The 11,551-nt window shown below is 59.0% G+C and overlaps 4 protein-coding genes across 4 annotated transcripts; all 4 read left to right on the top strand.

Annotated features, from left to right (window-relative positions):
* Positions 1-934: 934 nt before the first annotated feature.
* On the top strand, positions 935-2,854 carry LDBPK_303140 (hypothetical protein, conserved; the record flags this gene model as incomplete). The annotated part of the gene is made up of 1 exon (XM_003862977.1): positions 935-2,854. One exon carries the CDS (start codon positions 935-937, stop codon positions 2,852-2,854), a length of 1,920 nt encoding a protein of 639 aa, XP_003863025.1.
* A 1,055-nt stretch (positions 2,855-3,909) lies between these two features.
* On the top strand, positions 3,910-4,908 carry LDBPK_303130 (hypothetical protein, conserved; the record flags this gene model as incomplete). Its single annotated transcript, XM_003862976.1, has 1 exon — positions 3,910-4,908. One exon carries the CDS (start codon positions 3,910-3,912, stop codon positions 4,906-4,908), a length of 999 nt encoding a protein of 332 aa, XP_003863024.1.
* A 2,465-nt stretch (positions 4,909-7,373) lies between these two features.
* LDBPK_303120 (homoserine kinase, putative) lies at positions 7,374-8,399 on the top strand (the record flags this gene model as incomplete). Its single annotated transcript, XM_003862975.1, has 1 exon — positions 7,374-8,399. One exon carries the CDS (start codon positions 7,374-7,376, stop codon positions 8,397-8,399), a length of 1,026 nt encoding a protein of 341 aa, XP_003863023.1.
* A 1,832-nt stretch (positions 8,400-10,231) lies between these two features.
* Positions 10,232-11,395, top strand: LDBPK_303110 (hypothetical protein, conserved; the record flags this gene model as incomplete). The annotated part of the gene is made up of 1 exon (XM_003862974.1): positions 10,232-11,395. The coding sequence occupies one exon, from the start codon at positions 10,232-10,234 to the stop codon at positions 11,393-11,395; it is 1,164 nt and encodes a 387-aa protein (XP_003863022.1).
* Positions 11,396-11,551: the final 156 nt, after the last annotated feature.

Below are 11,551 nucleotides of genomic sequence, written 5' to 3'. Positions count from 1 at the left end.
TCTCTCGCTCATCACTCGCGCTCCCTCCCTCTCTCTTGCTGCACCGAGAAGACTGAACGCCGTGCAGACCAAGCGCCTTCCAGGCCTGCAGGGGAGAAGTGAGTCTCCTGCAGCGTACACACTTGCAGCGAGGACTCGTCGAGGAGACGGGACAACCAACGCCGTGTGGCGTCGTCCAGCCCACTGCGATTCCGGTGCATGCAGAGCGGGCCGTTGCCGCGATCACGCTCCACACCACCGCAACGCAGCAAAGGCAGCAAAGGCAGAAAAGCGGTGGGCGCCTGCGCGCATATGTGGTGAGCCGTCGGTGCGACTCGTCGTGAGCCGGTCCAAGCGCGATCATGGCCGCACGTCTCCTCGGCACCGCGCCAGCCAAGCTCTGTCCGCCGACACCAAGAGGCCGCAGCCGTGCTCGGCGGCCGGGCTGCAGGCTCTTGGCCTCCCCACACAAAGTCGGGGTAATTTTAATATGATGCACTGAAGTGGTCTGTATGAACAGGGCTTGCTGAGGTCTTTAAGCAAAACAATATGCGTGGTGCAACAAGTTTCATTTTTCGTGCTTCCCCCCCCCCTCTTTTCAAGAGGGACGTGCTTCTTCTTGTCGATGGCGCGAACGGAGAGCTGCCAGGTTGTGCGCAAAAGCTGATTCAAAGCAGGCAACGGCGAATGCTCTGCTCTAGAAAGAGAGACCACGTTGCGTGCGGCAGCAGCGAAGGCGCAAGCGGAGGTGGTGGGTCTGCATTCGATCCCTCTCTCTATGCTGATTTCTTACCGGTACGTCGAAGGCCTTGACTTGTCTCCCATCGCTCTTGTCTTCACTTCTTCTACACAATCGCATGTGCAAACGCGGCTGTCAGTGCACCAACAGGCCTTTCTGACGAGCATCCACCCACCCACACAGATACACGAACGCTTAGCGGCCCTTTTGCGGGACATGCGGTGCGTGACGCTCCGGCTGTCGTCGCAGGCGGCGGGTCGCCGCAGCTTCACACCGTACCAAGTGGTTTTGAAGGCTGTGGAGCACGACGGACGAGGTCTCCTCGCCGCGGCGGAGGTGTTCAAACAATTTCAGCGCTTCTACCGATCATATCAGCAGGAGGAGGCGCAGCGCACACAGGCGCCTTCCACGTCCGCAGAGTCGTCGAGCGCAACCGGTGGTGATAATGCGACTGCTGAGCCACGCTTCATACCGGGAAAGCCGCTTACACAGTTTTGCGGTCGGCTGGAGGACGTGGAGCCGATGACTGTGTTGCTGCTCAAAGTGCTCTGCGATCTCCAAAAGCTGGAGGAGATGCGGTTCCTCTTCACGCAGTGTTTACTGGAGATGGAGGACCGCGCCCCGTCCGTGGAGCTATTCAATGTGTTTCTTCTTGCCATTAGCATGACCGACACATTTAACCAGTACGAGGTGGAGAACCTTGTGGAGCTGCAGCGTTCAAAAGGTATCGTGCCGGATGTAGTGACCAAGCTGTCCATGTTTCTCCTGTACCTGCGTCTCGGCCACCAAAACTGTGTGGCATGGTGGCCCGGGATTCGCGAGGAAGTCGAGATCATTATCGATACCGACGCCGTTGCCCGCTACCCACTTCTTCCGCTGCGCCTTCAACACTGCTTCCAAACGTTGCTACGGGTGCACTACGATACCGCTGTCATTCATGAGAGCTTTGAGCTGTTGCATCGTGCTGCGCCGGAGCGTGTGACACCGTCGATTGTGCTGCCGTACCTCCTCCTTAGTGCAATGAACATGTCGACCCCGCCATCCGCGGTGGTGAAGGTGTTAAAGCTCATGCAAGCACGAGAACGTCATTCATCGTCGTCGCCCGCGAAAGCCGCCAGTGAGCAGGCCGCCGACACCTCCTCGCCTTCCTCCCCCACGGCGACAACGGCAGCCACGCAGGAACCGGTGCTGAGCAGCGAGATTACAGTGTTCCGTCTGCTGGCCAAGTGTGCCAAATACGGCGATGCTGACGCCGCCGCCTACATGCGATCCTACATCGACACACACCGCCAGTTTGGACTTGTGGCGAAGGAGAACGAGCCCGTGGCGGCTCTGCTCTACGTGGAGGCGCTCACGAAAGCGGGGCGGATACGCTCCGCTTTGCGGGTGCTTGAAAAGGAAGTGCCGGCACCATACAACCGCCCCGGGGAGCGACCGAAGCTTTTTCTGCAGTCGCGTCGCCTGTCGCTTTTGTCAACGGACCCTGTGCGCAACGTGGTCGCCGCACTCACCCCACTTGTTGCGGCAGCACATCTCAAGGATCCTGCCGTGCCGCTTGTCTCGGAGAAGACGTCGGCCACGGACGCAGAGGAGCGCGAACCAGTGCCAGTTACCTCCGTCACACTCGACCTGCTGCTGGCCGCCTGCCAATTCGCGGGCAGCGCGAAGCGCGCAGAGGAGGTGCTTAGCCTCTACCCGCGCTATGAGACCGCGCCCACCAGCACCACTTACGCGCTTCTACTAGAGGTGTACGCGGCAACCGCGCCGGTGGACGGCGCTCTGCGGCTGCCGTCGCTGCAGCGCGAGATGGAGGATGCCGGGATTGCAGTAAATGCTGCCTGGCTGCACGCGGCCATGGCTGTCGCACTCGACGCTCGTGACATCGGTGCTGCTCTCCGTGTCGCGGAGCTAAGCGTGGCGCATAAGTCGAGTGTCGATGTAAAGCATGGAGCACGCCTCCTGCGAGAGCTGGCCGTGGCCGCTGACGCTGCTGCGATGCGGCGGGCTCTGCACCTGCTGCGTTCAAGTAACTCGACTGTGGACTCGCGAAGTGTGGCGCTTTGCACGGCCGTGCTGCGTAGTTTGGGTGTCCCCGCCGCCGCGCTGAAGGTGGACGCCCCTGCGCACAAATCGTGAGTCGCTTACTGGCTGCAGTGACGCCCATTATCCCAGTCGAAAGTGTGTGCGCGTGTGCTATGTTTTCGAAGCGCTCGTGCTGGGTCTGGACTCACTGCCAGATCTTTTTTCTTGCCCTCTCCCTTCCCCCACCCCTCTTCTTTCCTTCCCTCGTACTCCTCTTTGCCGATCTCGCAGACGGGTTTTCGCCCTGGCGGGAGCACTGAGGGTTTCGTGGGTGGGCGCACGAAGAGGAAGGCCGCACTCGAGTGCCGTTTGCCGGCATCAGCAAAGCGCTGAGACGGAGGGAGATGAGTCAAGTCATCGCCGCTGCCGACACTAACACGCTGAGAGATGCGCATACGGCACCCTTCAGGTGCTCGTGCGTGTGTTCCCACCTTCTCGTGCACAAGATGGCCATCCCTTCACGTGTTCTTGGCGCATTGTATGCACACCGCGAATGCCCTCCGTCTATTCACTCGGACGACATGTTTACGGAGTTGCCGCATCTCGGCGGACAACGTTGCGTGGGACGCCCTTTCTTTTATTAACAGAATCGTATTTTCCCCTTTCCCCCTTCGCCCAGGCTCTTCTTGGGCTAGCACGCGATTCTGTGGTTTACGTCGACAAGATGCGGCCTGTGCGCGCGCTACGTTCCTGCCCCCCCCCCTGCGCTGCTTTTGGCATTGCGTGGCTCCCCGGTTTCTCTGCTATCGTTTTCTGCCTTTCCCGTGGTCACCCTCTTCCACCCCCTCTCTCTTTTTCCGCATCACGAAATATTGATTTTCACCTCCTTCCTTATACACCCATACACATATATACACACATACAACCCCCCTGCCACACGGACAAGAATCCATTCTCTCTTTCCCTCGTCCTCTCTGTGTGTCATCTCCTTCTCGCTCTACTCTGTGCTTCTAATTAAAGCCCCTCTTTCTATTGTGAGCCCGTGTGACGGTCCCGTTTTTCCTCTTCCCCTTGCCGCTCCCTCTTTCTCTCAACTTGCGCGCCCTCCTGTCACGAGAGCCTCTTCTCAAAATATTGTGTGGGGCCCACGAATACACACATACAAGAGGATGGCTGCCGCACAGCAGGTTGCGAACGCGTTCACCGTCGATTTCGTCGAGCGTGTAGCAAAGAACGCGGCAAACATTGCCGATCTCTACGGCCGCCACGCCACCCTCACGGTCAACGACTTTGAGCTCGGAATCTCTGAGGTGCACGACAGCTATGTGCCGATCGCCGTGCAGAAGTGGGCCGTCTCGCTGCAGGGCAGCCGCCTACGTGTGGACAGCGTTAATGCCGCGCCCCTCTACGGCGGCGTAAACGTGTTCGTGACGATGACCGCCTTTGGGGAGATGCAGCAGTACTACCACATCGTTACGACGCTGGAGTCCTTCCAGGACACCTACGGTATGGACGGCTACTATGTTCGTCACCAGGTCATTGCCCGCATCGGCGCCGTCACCCCGGAGCCGCCAGCGCCTGAGCCGACCCCGGCCGCCGCGGAGAAGTCGAAGTCGCCCACGCCTGAGCCTGAGGCGGCCCCTGCGCAGCCGGCGCCGAAGCCGGAGGCGGCCGAGGAGCCCGCGTCGGCCGCCGCCCCTGCGGAATTGGAGGACGAGGAGGAGAAGCCCGCACCGGCGCCGGTGAGCAGCAAGCCGAAGAGCTGGGCTAGCCTGGTGAGCCGCGCCCCGGTGAAGACAGCTGAGCACAAGCCAATGCGCGTGGTGGCCCACGAGGGTGGCAAGAAGCCGACGACTGAGCCTGCCGCCACGGCTGCGGCTGCGCCGGCGTCCAAGCGTCTGCCGCCGCGTGAGCGCAAGGTGTCAGAGGCTGTAGGTGACCGCCTCATGTTCAACACGACCGGCTCCGTGACAGACGATGAGATCCGCGCCGCCCTCGGTCCAATGTCTGCGCATCTCGTGTCCCTGCGCAACAACTCAGCCAAGGGACACGTCTTTATGGACTTTGCGGAGAAAGTCAACGTCTTTGATGAGCTCTCCAAGGCGCAGCCCGTGATAGGCGTCTCCAAGGTGAAGATGAGCGTCTTTCGCCAGCGCGCCCGCGAGTAGGAAGACCGGAGGTGACATGGTTGCTGCTCGTGTAGGAATGGCCTCCTTTTTTCGCGTTTCTCCCTCCCTTCCTCGCGGCTATGTCTCCTTCCTCCCTTGCCCCTCCCCCTCCCCTCCTTTTTTTCGTTCTCCGCCACGACAAACGCGAGGGAAGCGTGAGGACAACGAGAGCGGCAGAACACCTGGCCATCACCTCTCTCTCTCATTCTCTTCTGCCCTCGTGCGTGCACCCGTAGAGAAACACGCATTCACCCCATCTGCTGAGGAGGACTGAAGTCGAGCAAGATGCTCAGCAAGAAGCGCGACGAGTGGTCGCTCCCCTCCTGTCCCACACGCGCAGTGGCGCGATCACGCTCTGCCCGACGCTCTCTCTTTGCCGCACGGCTCCACACCAAAGAACGTGCGTGCGCGTCTTTTCGTGCGCATGTGCCCGATGAAGAGAGAGTGAGTGAGGTGGCCTATCTAGTGTATGCGTGTGTCATGTTGATGGTGAAGCGTAGCTTCAACGACCGTGCTCCTTTTTTTTTATTCGACCTCTTCCTTTCCCTCCCCACCGCGTTATGCCACTCACTACGGGTTACCGTTGTTGCCCCCCCCCCTCCCCCGCCCTTTTCCACTTCCACTCCCTCACTCGCCTCCTTGTTCTGTCTTGTCTTCCATCACCCCTGCCAGCAATGTAAAGCGAAAGATGCGATCGGAATGGCATGTCGCAGGTATTCTTTTTGTTTGTTCTTCCTTCTCCCGTTTTGTGTCGTTGACAAGTCTCTACCCCCCCCCCTCCCCCCACACACACCGCCCCGCCCCGCTTTCGTGTCTTGCCCTCCTTTCCTTTTTTTTGTTTGTCTGTATCGCTCTCATAGTTGTAGGATGCAGTTGCATGAAGACCCACGCGGCAGAGAGGGACAAGAGAAATAGAACGTTGAACGCGTACGTCCCGCTGTGTGTGTGTGCTGTTGCTGGCCATGCATACCTCCTTTTGGTCTGAAGAGAAGCAAAGAGAAGGCAGCAGCTAAAAGAAGGCGAGGCGCGAGTGAGTGAAAACGAAAAGGAGATGAGGAGAAAAGGATTTCAGGGTCAGTTCTGACCAGTGCGTATGCGCCACCAGGGCTTCCACGCCTTGCTTCGCTCCCTTTTCTCTTGCACCTCAGATCCTTTCAATGACCATAAGACGAACAACAAAAAAACAATACGGCAGGGAAAAGAAACTCATGAGGAAAGGGAAGGAGGAGCGTGAAGGTGAAGGCGCCGGGCAAGAAGAGATTCTCATACACACACATACATCTAAATGTGCACGCAAATTGTAGAGAAGAGATTCCAGCAAGTCGATGACGTACCTTGGAGCTGCGAGCTACGAGATGCGAGAGAGAGAGATGGCAGGTAAAGAGAGATGGATGTTAACCATGACGTAGGTGTCTGTATGCGTGTTTTGCGTTGCTGTTCCTCTAGGTGAGTAGGCAGGCGAAAGCTAACAAGGACAGATGACACGAAGAAAAAAAAAGATTCTTTTTTTTTGTTTTTGTTCATCTTGGTTGCTTTTGTATGCTCCTTTTTGTCCCCTGTCGTGTGTGTGAGAGATAGAGAGAAGTTGAGCATAGTGAACCGAGTCTGCGCCAAGCACGCGTTTAGGACTCGCTGTACGCGGTGTTGCGTACACGGGTCCGTCTATGTGCGGGTTGGTGCTGAGACGCACTGTCGCAAAGTAAAGTGTAACTAACACTGTCCAACAAGCAAATCGTGATCCCAAGAATAAACAAAATGAGCCGCACGCGCACACCGATGCGCTTTCACCCGTCTCCTCGCACCTTCTTCAAGCTGCGTCTGTGTCTGTGTTTGTGCGAGTGTGTGCGTGTGCGGCTCAGGCTGTCCACTAATAGGCGATCCTTTCATCCGAGTGGGACAAGCCCCTGAGAGGGCAGGGCATGTGCAACTCTTTCTATGACCCGCCCTCTTGGGTGCAGGAAAGGGACTGCAAGCAACGCAAAAGACGGACGGGACTCCAGGCGAGGCGAGCGGGAGGTAGGGAAGGCCTCTCATCTTTGTCCGCAAGTGGCTCTACCGTTGCATCTCTTCCCCTCTCCTTACCGCTCGTTTTGCGTTTGGGTGGCTGCTTTCATTTCTCTCCGCTCACCATGGAAAGAAGCTCCTGCTTTTGCGCCACTCTGCCTGCTGGTGTCTCTTCCGTCTCTCAGCGGCCACGCCTTTTTCTCTTCTTCCTTTTCCTTCCTTCTTTGCGTTCCTCGCTGTCGGTGGCCACAAAATCGATCTGGAGGAGTGGCGACGGCGCGTCAAACTTACCGCGTTTTTCTCTTTGTCGTTTGTGGCCAACCCGTCTCGCTTCCTCGCAGACTGGCTGGCGTGCGCACGCATACGAACGCTACTCTCTTGTCATCCAACACCGTAGTTCACTGCACCCTCCTTCTCTCCACTCTGCACAAAACCAGAATCAGCACGCTGCTCCAACAACCATGTCTGATGAAGCTGCTACGCCGCTACCCAAGAAAGTCAGCCTTCGCGTTCCGGCGACGACGGCAAACATCGGCCCCGCCTACGACACCCTCGGCATGGCGCTCTCCATCTTCATGGAGCTGACGGTAGAGTTGGCGGAAACCTTCTCCATGACCGTGACCGGCGAGGGCCAAGAGTACATCAGCACCGGCGAGGACAATATGGTGGTGCAGACCTGTCGAATCGCGTTCGAGGAGTACGCGCACAAGAGCATGCCACCACTAAAGTTCACCATGCACAACAACATACCGTACAAGTGCGGCTGCGGCTCGTCCTCGGCGGCGGCGGTGGCGGGGTTCGTGGCGGGCATGACGCTCTCCGGCCTTACAATGGAGACGCATAACAACGAGTCGCTGCTCTCCGCCATCTCGAAGATCGAGGGTCACTCCGACAACGCTGCCTCGGCTATCTACGGAGGCATCCAGCTCGTCTACAAGAAGGACGATGACAGGGCCATGACCTACCACGTGCCCACCCCGCCGAACCTTTCCATCGTGCTATTCGTGCCGCATAAGCTCATGAAGGCCAGCACCCACGTCACCCGTGACTTAGTACCGACGACAGTGTCGCTCCGCGATGCCGTTCGCAATATCTCCGGCACAGCAATTTTGACTCTGGCCCTCTCGACCGGCGACCTGCGGATGCTCACGGACGCAAGCGACTGCCTTCACGAGCAGCAACGCTCTCGCAAGCTGTATCCGCACTACAGCGCGTGCGCGAAGGCCGCGCGCGAGGCCGGTGCCGTGTACGCTTTTCTGTCCGGCGCGGGCCCGAGCGTGTGCGCCATGGTTCCTGGTCGCCACGGTGATCTTCTCACCCAGCCGATGGAAGAACGCAAGGCCGAGGTAGTGGCGGAGGCAATGGTGAAGGCGGCGGAGGCCGTTGGCGTGCAGGGGCGGGTGATCATCACGATGCCGTCTGACTTCGGTGTGCACCTCTCTGGCACTACCTGCATCCGTCCGAACATTCAGTACACCAGCATCTGAGAAACAACGAGGTAATTAGACTTGATGGACAGCAGACAGTAGGCGGTGATGGATGGGTGCCAATGATCTCTCCAGGAGATGACGGTTGCACGTAGCGCGGGACGGCGATCCTCTCTTCCCACAAGACATCGGCACAGGTGCACATGGTGTGAGTGTGTGTGTGCGGAGCAGTTCCTTCTTCCCTTCTCGCCTCTGTTTCTCTCGCCGCTTCTTCCTCAGTGCTTTGTGTGCCTCCCTCGCTCCTTGATGACGGGAGGCACGTCGCAACGCGTGGCATCCTCATGGCCCCGGGCCGCCCCTCCCCCCTATCCCCCTATCCCCCTATCCCCCTGCCAGTGCCGAGCCGCCTCGGGTGGTGACAGGGGCACCTACGGCGTGGGAAAGTCAGAGCGATGCATGGCTGCTGATGCCGGTGCTCAGGTCGTAGATGGCGTTGCGTCGGAGCGACCTGCGGCAGCGAGCGCGTTTGCACCACCCACATGATGGGCAGGGTGTCAGCGTGACCCAAGCGTGTCTCGCCCGGCCCTCGCTGCTTACTGGGGGAGAGCTTGGAGCGCCACCCCGAGGGAGATGCACCGGCGGGGCGGCCGGCATGATGGGAGCGGCTGTGAGGTAACCCTGCGAGGCAGAGGTGGGTAGAGTACGAGGCAGGGCCCGTGCGCAGGTGGCCGAGCCGGTGCGCTGCCGTAATGCACGTGCCGGCCGCTGCGTTGCACCGGGCGACGAGGCCTGTGACGTGCGCGGGGGTGGGGGACGAGCAGGGTGAAGTCGAGTTGATGCTGCAAGGCAAAAGATGCACTTGTTAGGAATATGTTTTTTTCTTCTATCGTCTTCAGGGTCGCACACCGTCGGAATATTTAACGGAGACGTTCATGTGTGTGTCGGTCAGCATTCGCGTGCGTCAGCGGTCATGGCGGGGAGAGGAAGAGAGGAGGTCTCTCTGAGGAGGGATAGGGGGAAGCTCACAAACTGGCGTCCATCGACATGTCCCTCTTGCGCGTAGGGGTGCGCATTGCGAGCTCAGCGCCATCCCTGATCCCACTGCTGTGTATCTTCCATCACGCGGGGCATTCGGCTTTTAACGCCTAGGCCGACGGAAAACCTCCCATGTGCTTGGTCTTATTTTTCTTTTTTTTCGGCTTCGACTGAAGCTGCCATGTTTTCTGTCGCTGAAGCGCGCCCGACCCCTTCCCTTTTCTTGCCCTCCTCCGCATCGATGCGCTGTCTGGTTTCCTCTGTGTTCCATCTATTAACTCAGCCTCTGCGTGTGTGTATGTGTTTGCGTGCTTACGGAGGCCATCGCATGTCTTGTTGTAGCCTTGAACGCTAAGGAGCGTTCGCCCAAAACGAAAATGAATGAAATCGCGTGCTGCTGCTGTTGCTGACGTGTGCGGCTCTGTCTTTGGCGTGTGATGGAGGGTCAAACGGTGGCCTCAGTTGGGCCGCCACCCCATGCAGGCTAAAAGATGTGCCTGTCTGCGTGGGCGCGGTTGTGTTCGTGTCTACGCTCCCACTTCTACCCCTCGCAAAGGAGGAGGGTGCTCGACACTCTCGTACGTATTTCACCTTCCACTCGCACACGCTGTGCGCTTTCCTTGCTTTCCACCCGCTATCCTTGTCTCCTTCTGTTTCACGCGGTTTGCTTGACTGCTAATGTGGAGCAGCTGACATATGTGACACGGCGGTGGCCCATCTATCTGGCGCGCGCACGCCATCGCGGTCCTTGCCTTGCTCCACAAGTGGTGCATACGCATACGTAGGATTGAGAACCAGGAAAGAAAAAGTTAGCTATAGAGGTAGCTTTTCTCAGACGCTCTGCTGTAGTACCTTAGATGATGTCACGGTGCGCTGCAGCGGTGACTGCCTCTCCGGCGACGCCTTGCGAGTCTTCCCTGCGGACCTCAGGCGCCAATGCACAAGACGCCAACGCGAGCGACACCTGCGATGGTGTCGCTGAGGCCTCCCATCGCACACCTACAGGACATCGCCGTCAGCGCAGGTCCTGGACCCAAGAAGAGAAGCGCGCCTTTTGGAAGCAGAAGAAGTTAGAGAAGAGGGGACGCAGGAAAGCCGCCGCTGCTGACCGGCAGAAGGAGCAGCAGGCGCAGTGGGTGCGCCTGACGGAGGAAGAGAAGGAGGCTCGCCGCGCTGAGGCGGTGCTGCTCCACGAGAGGCGTCGGCAGGCAGAAACGGCGCTGGTGAATCGGTGCAAGGCCCAGCTTGCCGATCCTCATGTGCCGACGATTGTCTTCGACCTCAGCTTTGCGTGGTGCATGACGGAGGCAAACACAAAGAGCACCGTGTCGCAGGTGATGCTGAGCTACAGCGCCCTGCGCACTGCCGGCTTTCCCTTCCGCCCCGTCATCACATCGCTGATGGGCAAGGAGGCCAGTGACACCGAGCACGACGCGACCGCCCAAGCCAAAGTGCTGCAGGCTCTCAACAACTACGAGGGCTTCCGCCGATTTCCACCTAGTGTGACGCAGGTGCAGCACTGGAGTGAACTCTTTGCGCCGAGTCAAGTCGTTTTCCTCACCGCTGACTCGCCGGACACTCTCACCAGCATCGAGCCAGATACGGCGTACATTGTCGGTGCCTTCGTCGACCACAACGCGCACAAGGGTTTGAGTTACGCCTCCGCGCAACGCCACGGCGTGCGCACGGCTCGGTTGCCCATCAAGGAGAGTGTTGTCCTCGGCAACCGGTGCAAGGTGCTGACGATCAATCACTTGGTGGAGGTGCTCATTCAGTATGAGAAGCTGCGCGCCGCCGGGACTCCAAACTGGGCACAGGCGATCAACGGCGCGCTGCCGACGCGCCGCGCTCAGCAAGTGATCAAAGGACGACGAAAACGTTGGCGAGTGAGCGTGACAGGATCAGGTGACGAGGAGGGCGATGATGAAGAGGTTAGTGATGACGGTTGCTCAAATTGCAGGCTGGACAGCGAAAACGGTTCTGCAGCTGCTGAGGAGTGCCCGTGCGAGAGGGTCGAATAGTTCGGCCTACCTTCCGCACGAAAGTCTGTGGCATGCTGTATTGAGCAGCTGCGTGCCGTGTGCGGGGCGACGTGCCCACGGAGTCTAATTGGCGGCTCCCCCTTTCCCAGGACGGAGGCATCCCGCCTTGTGACGAGGAATGCCAGACGCATCACT

Source organism: Leishmania donovani, chromosome 30, assembly GCF_000227135.1.
Source record: "Leishmania donovani BPK282A1 complete genome, chromosome 30".
Classification (NCBI taxonomy): domain Eukaryota; phylum Euglenozoa; class Kinetoplastea; order Trypanosomatida; family Trypanosomatidae; genus Leishmania; species Leishmania donovani.
The sequence above is the reverse complement of the archived record's forward strand: the minus strand, read 5'-3'. Positions and strand labels throughout refer to the sequence as shown.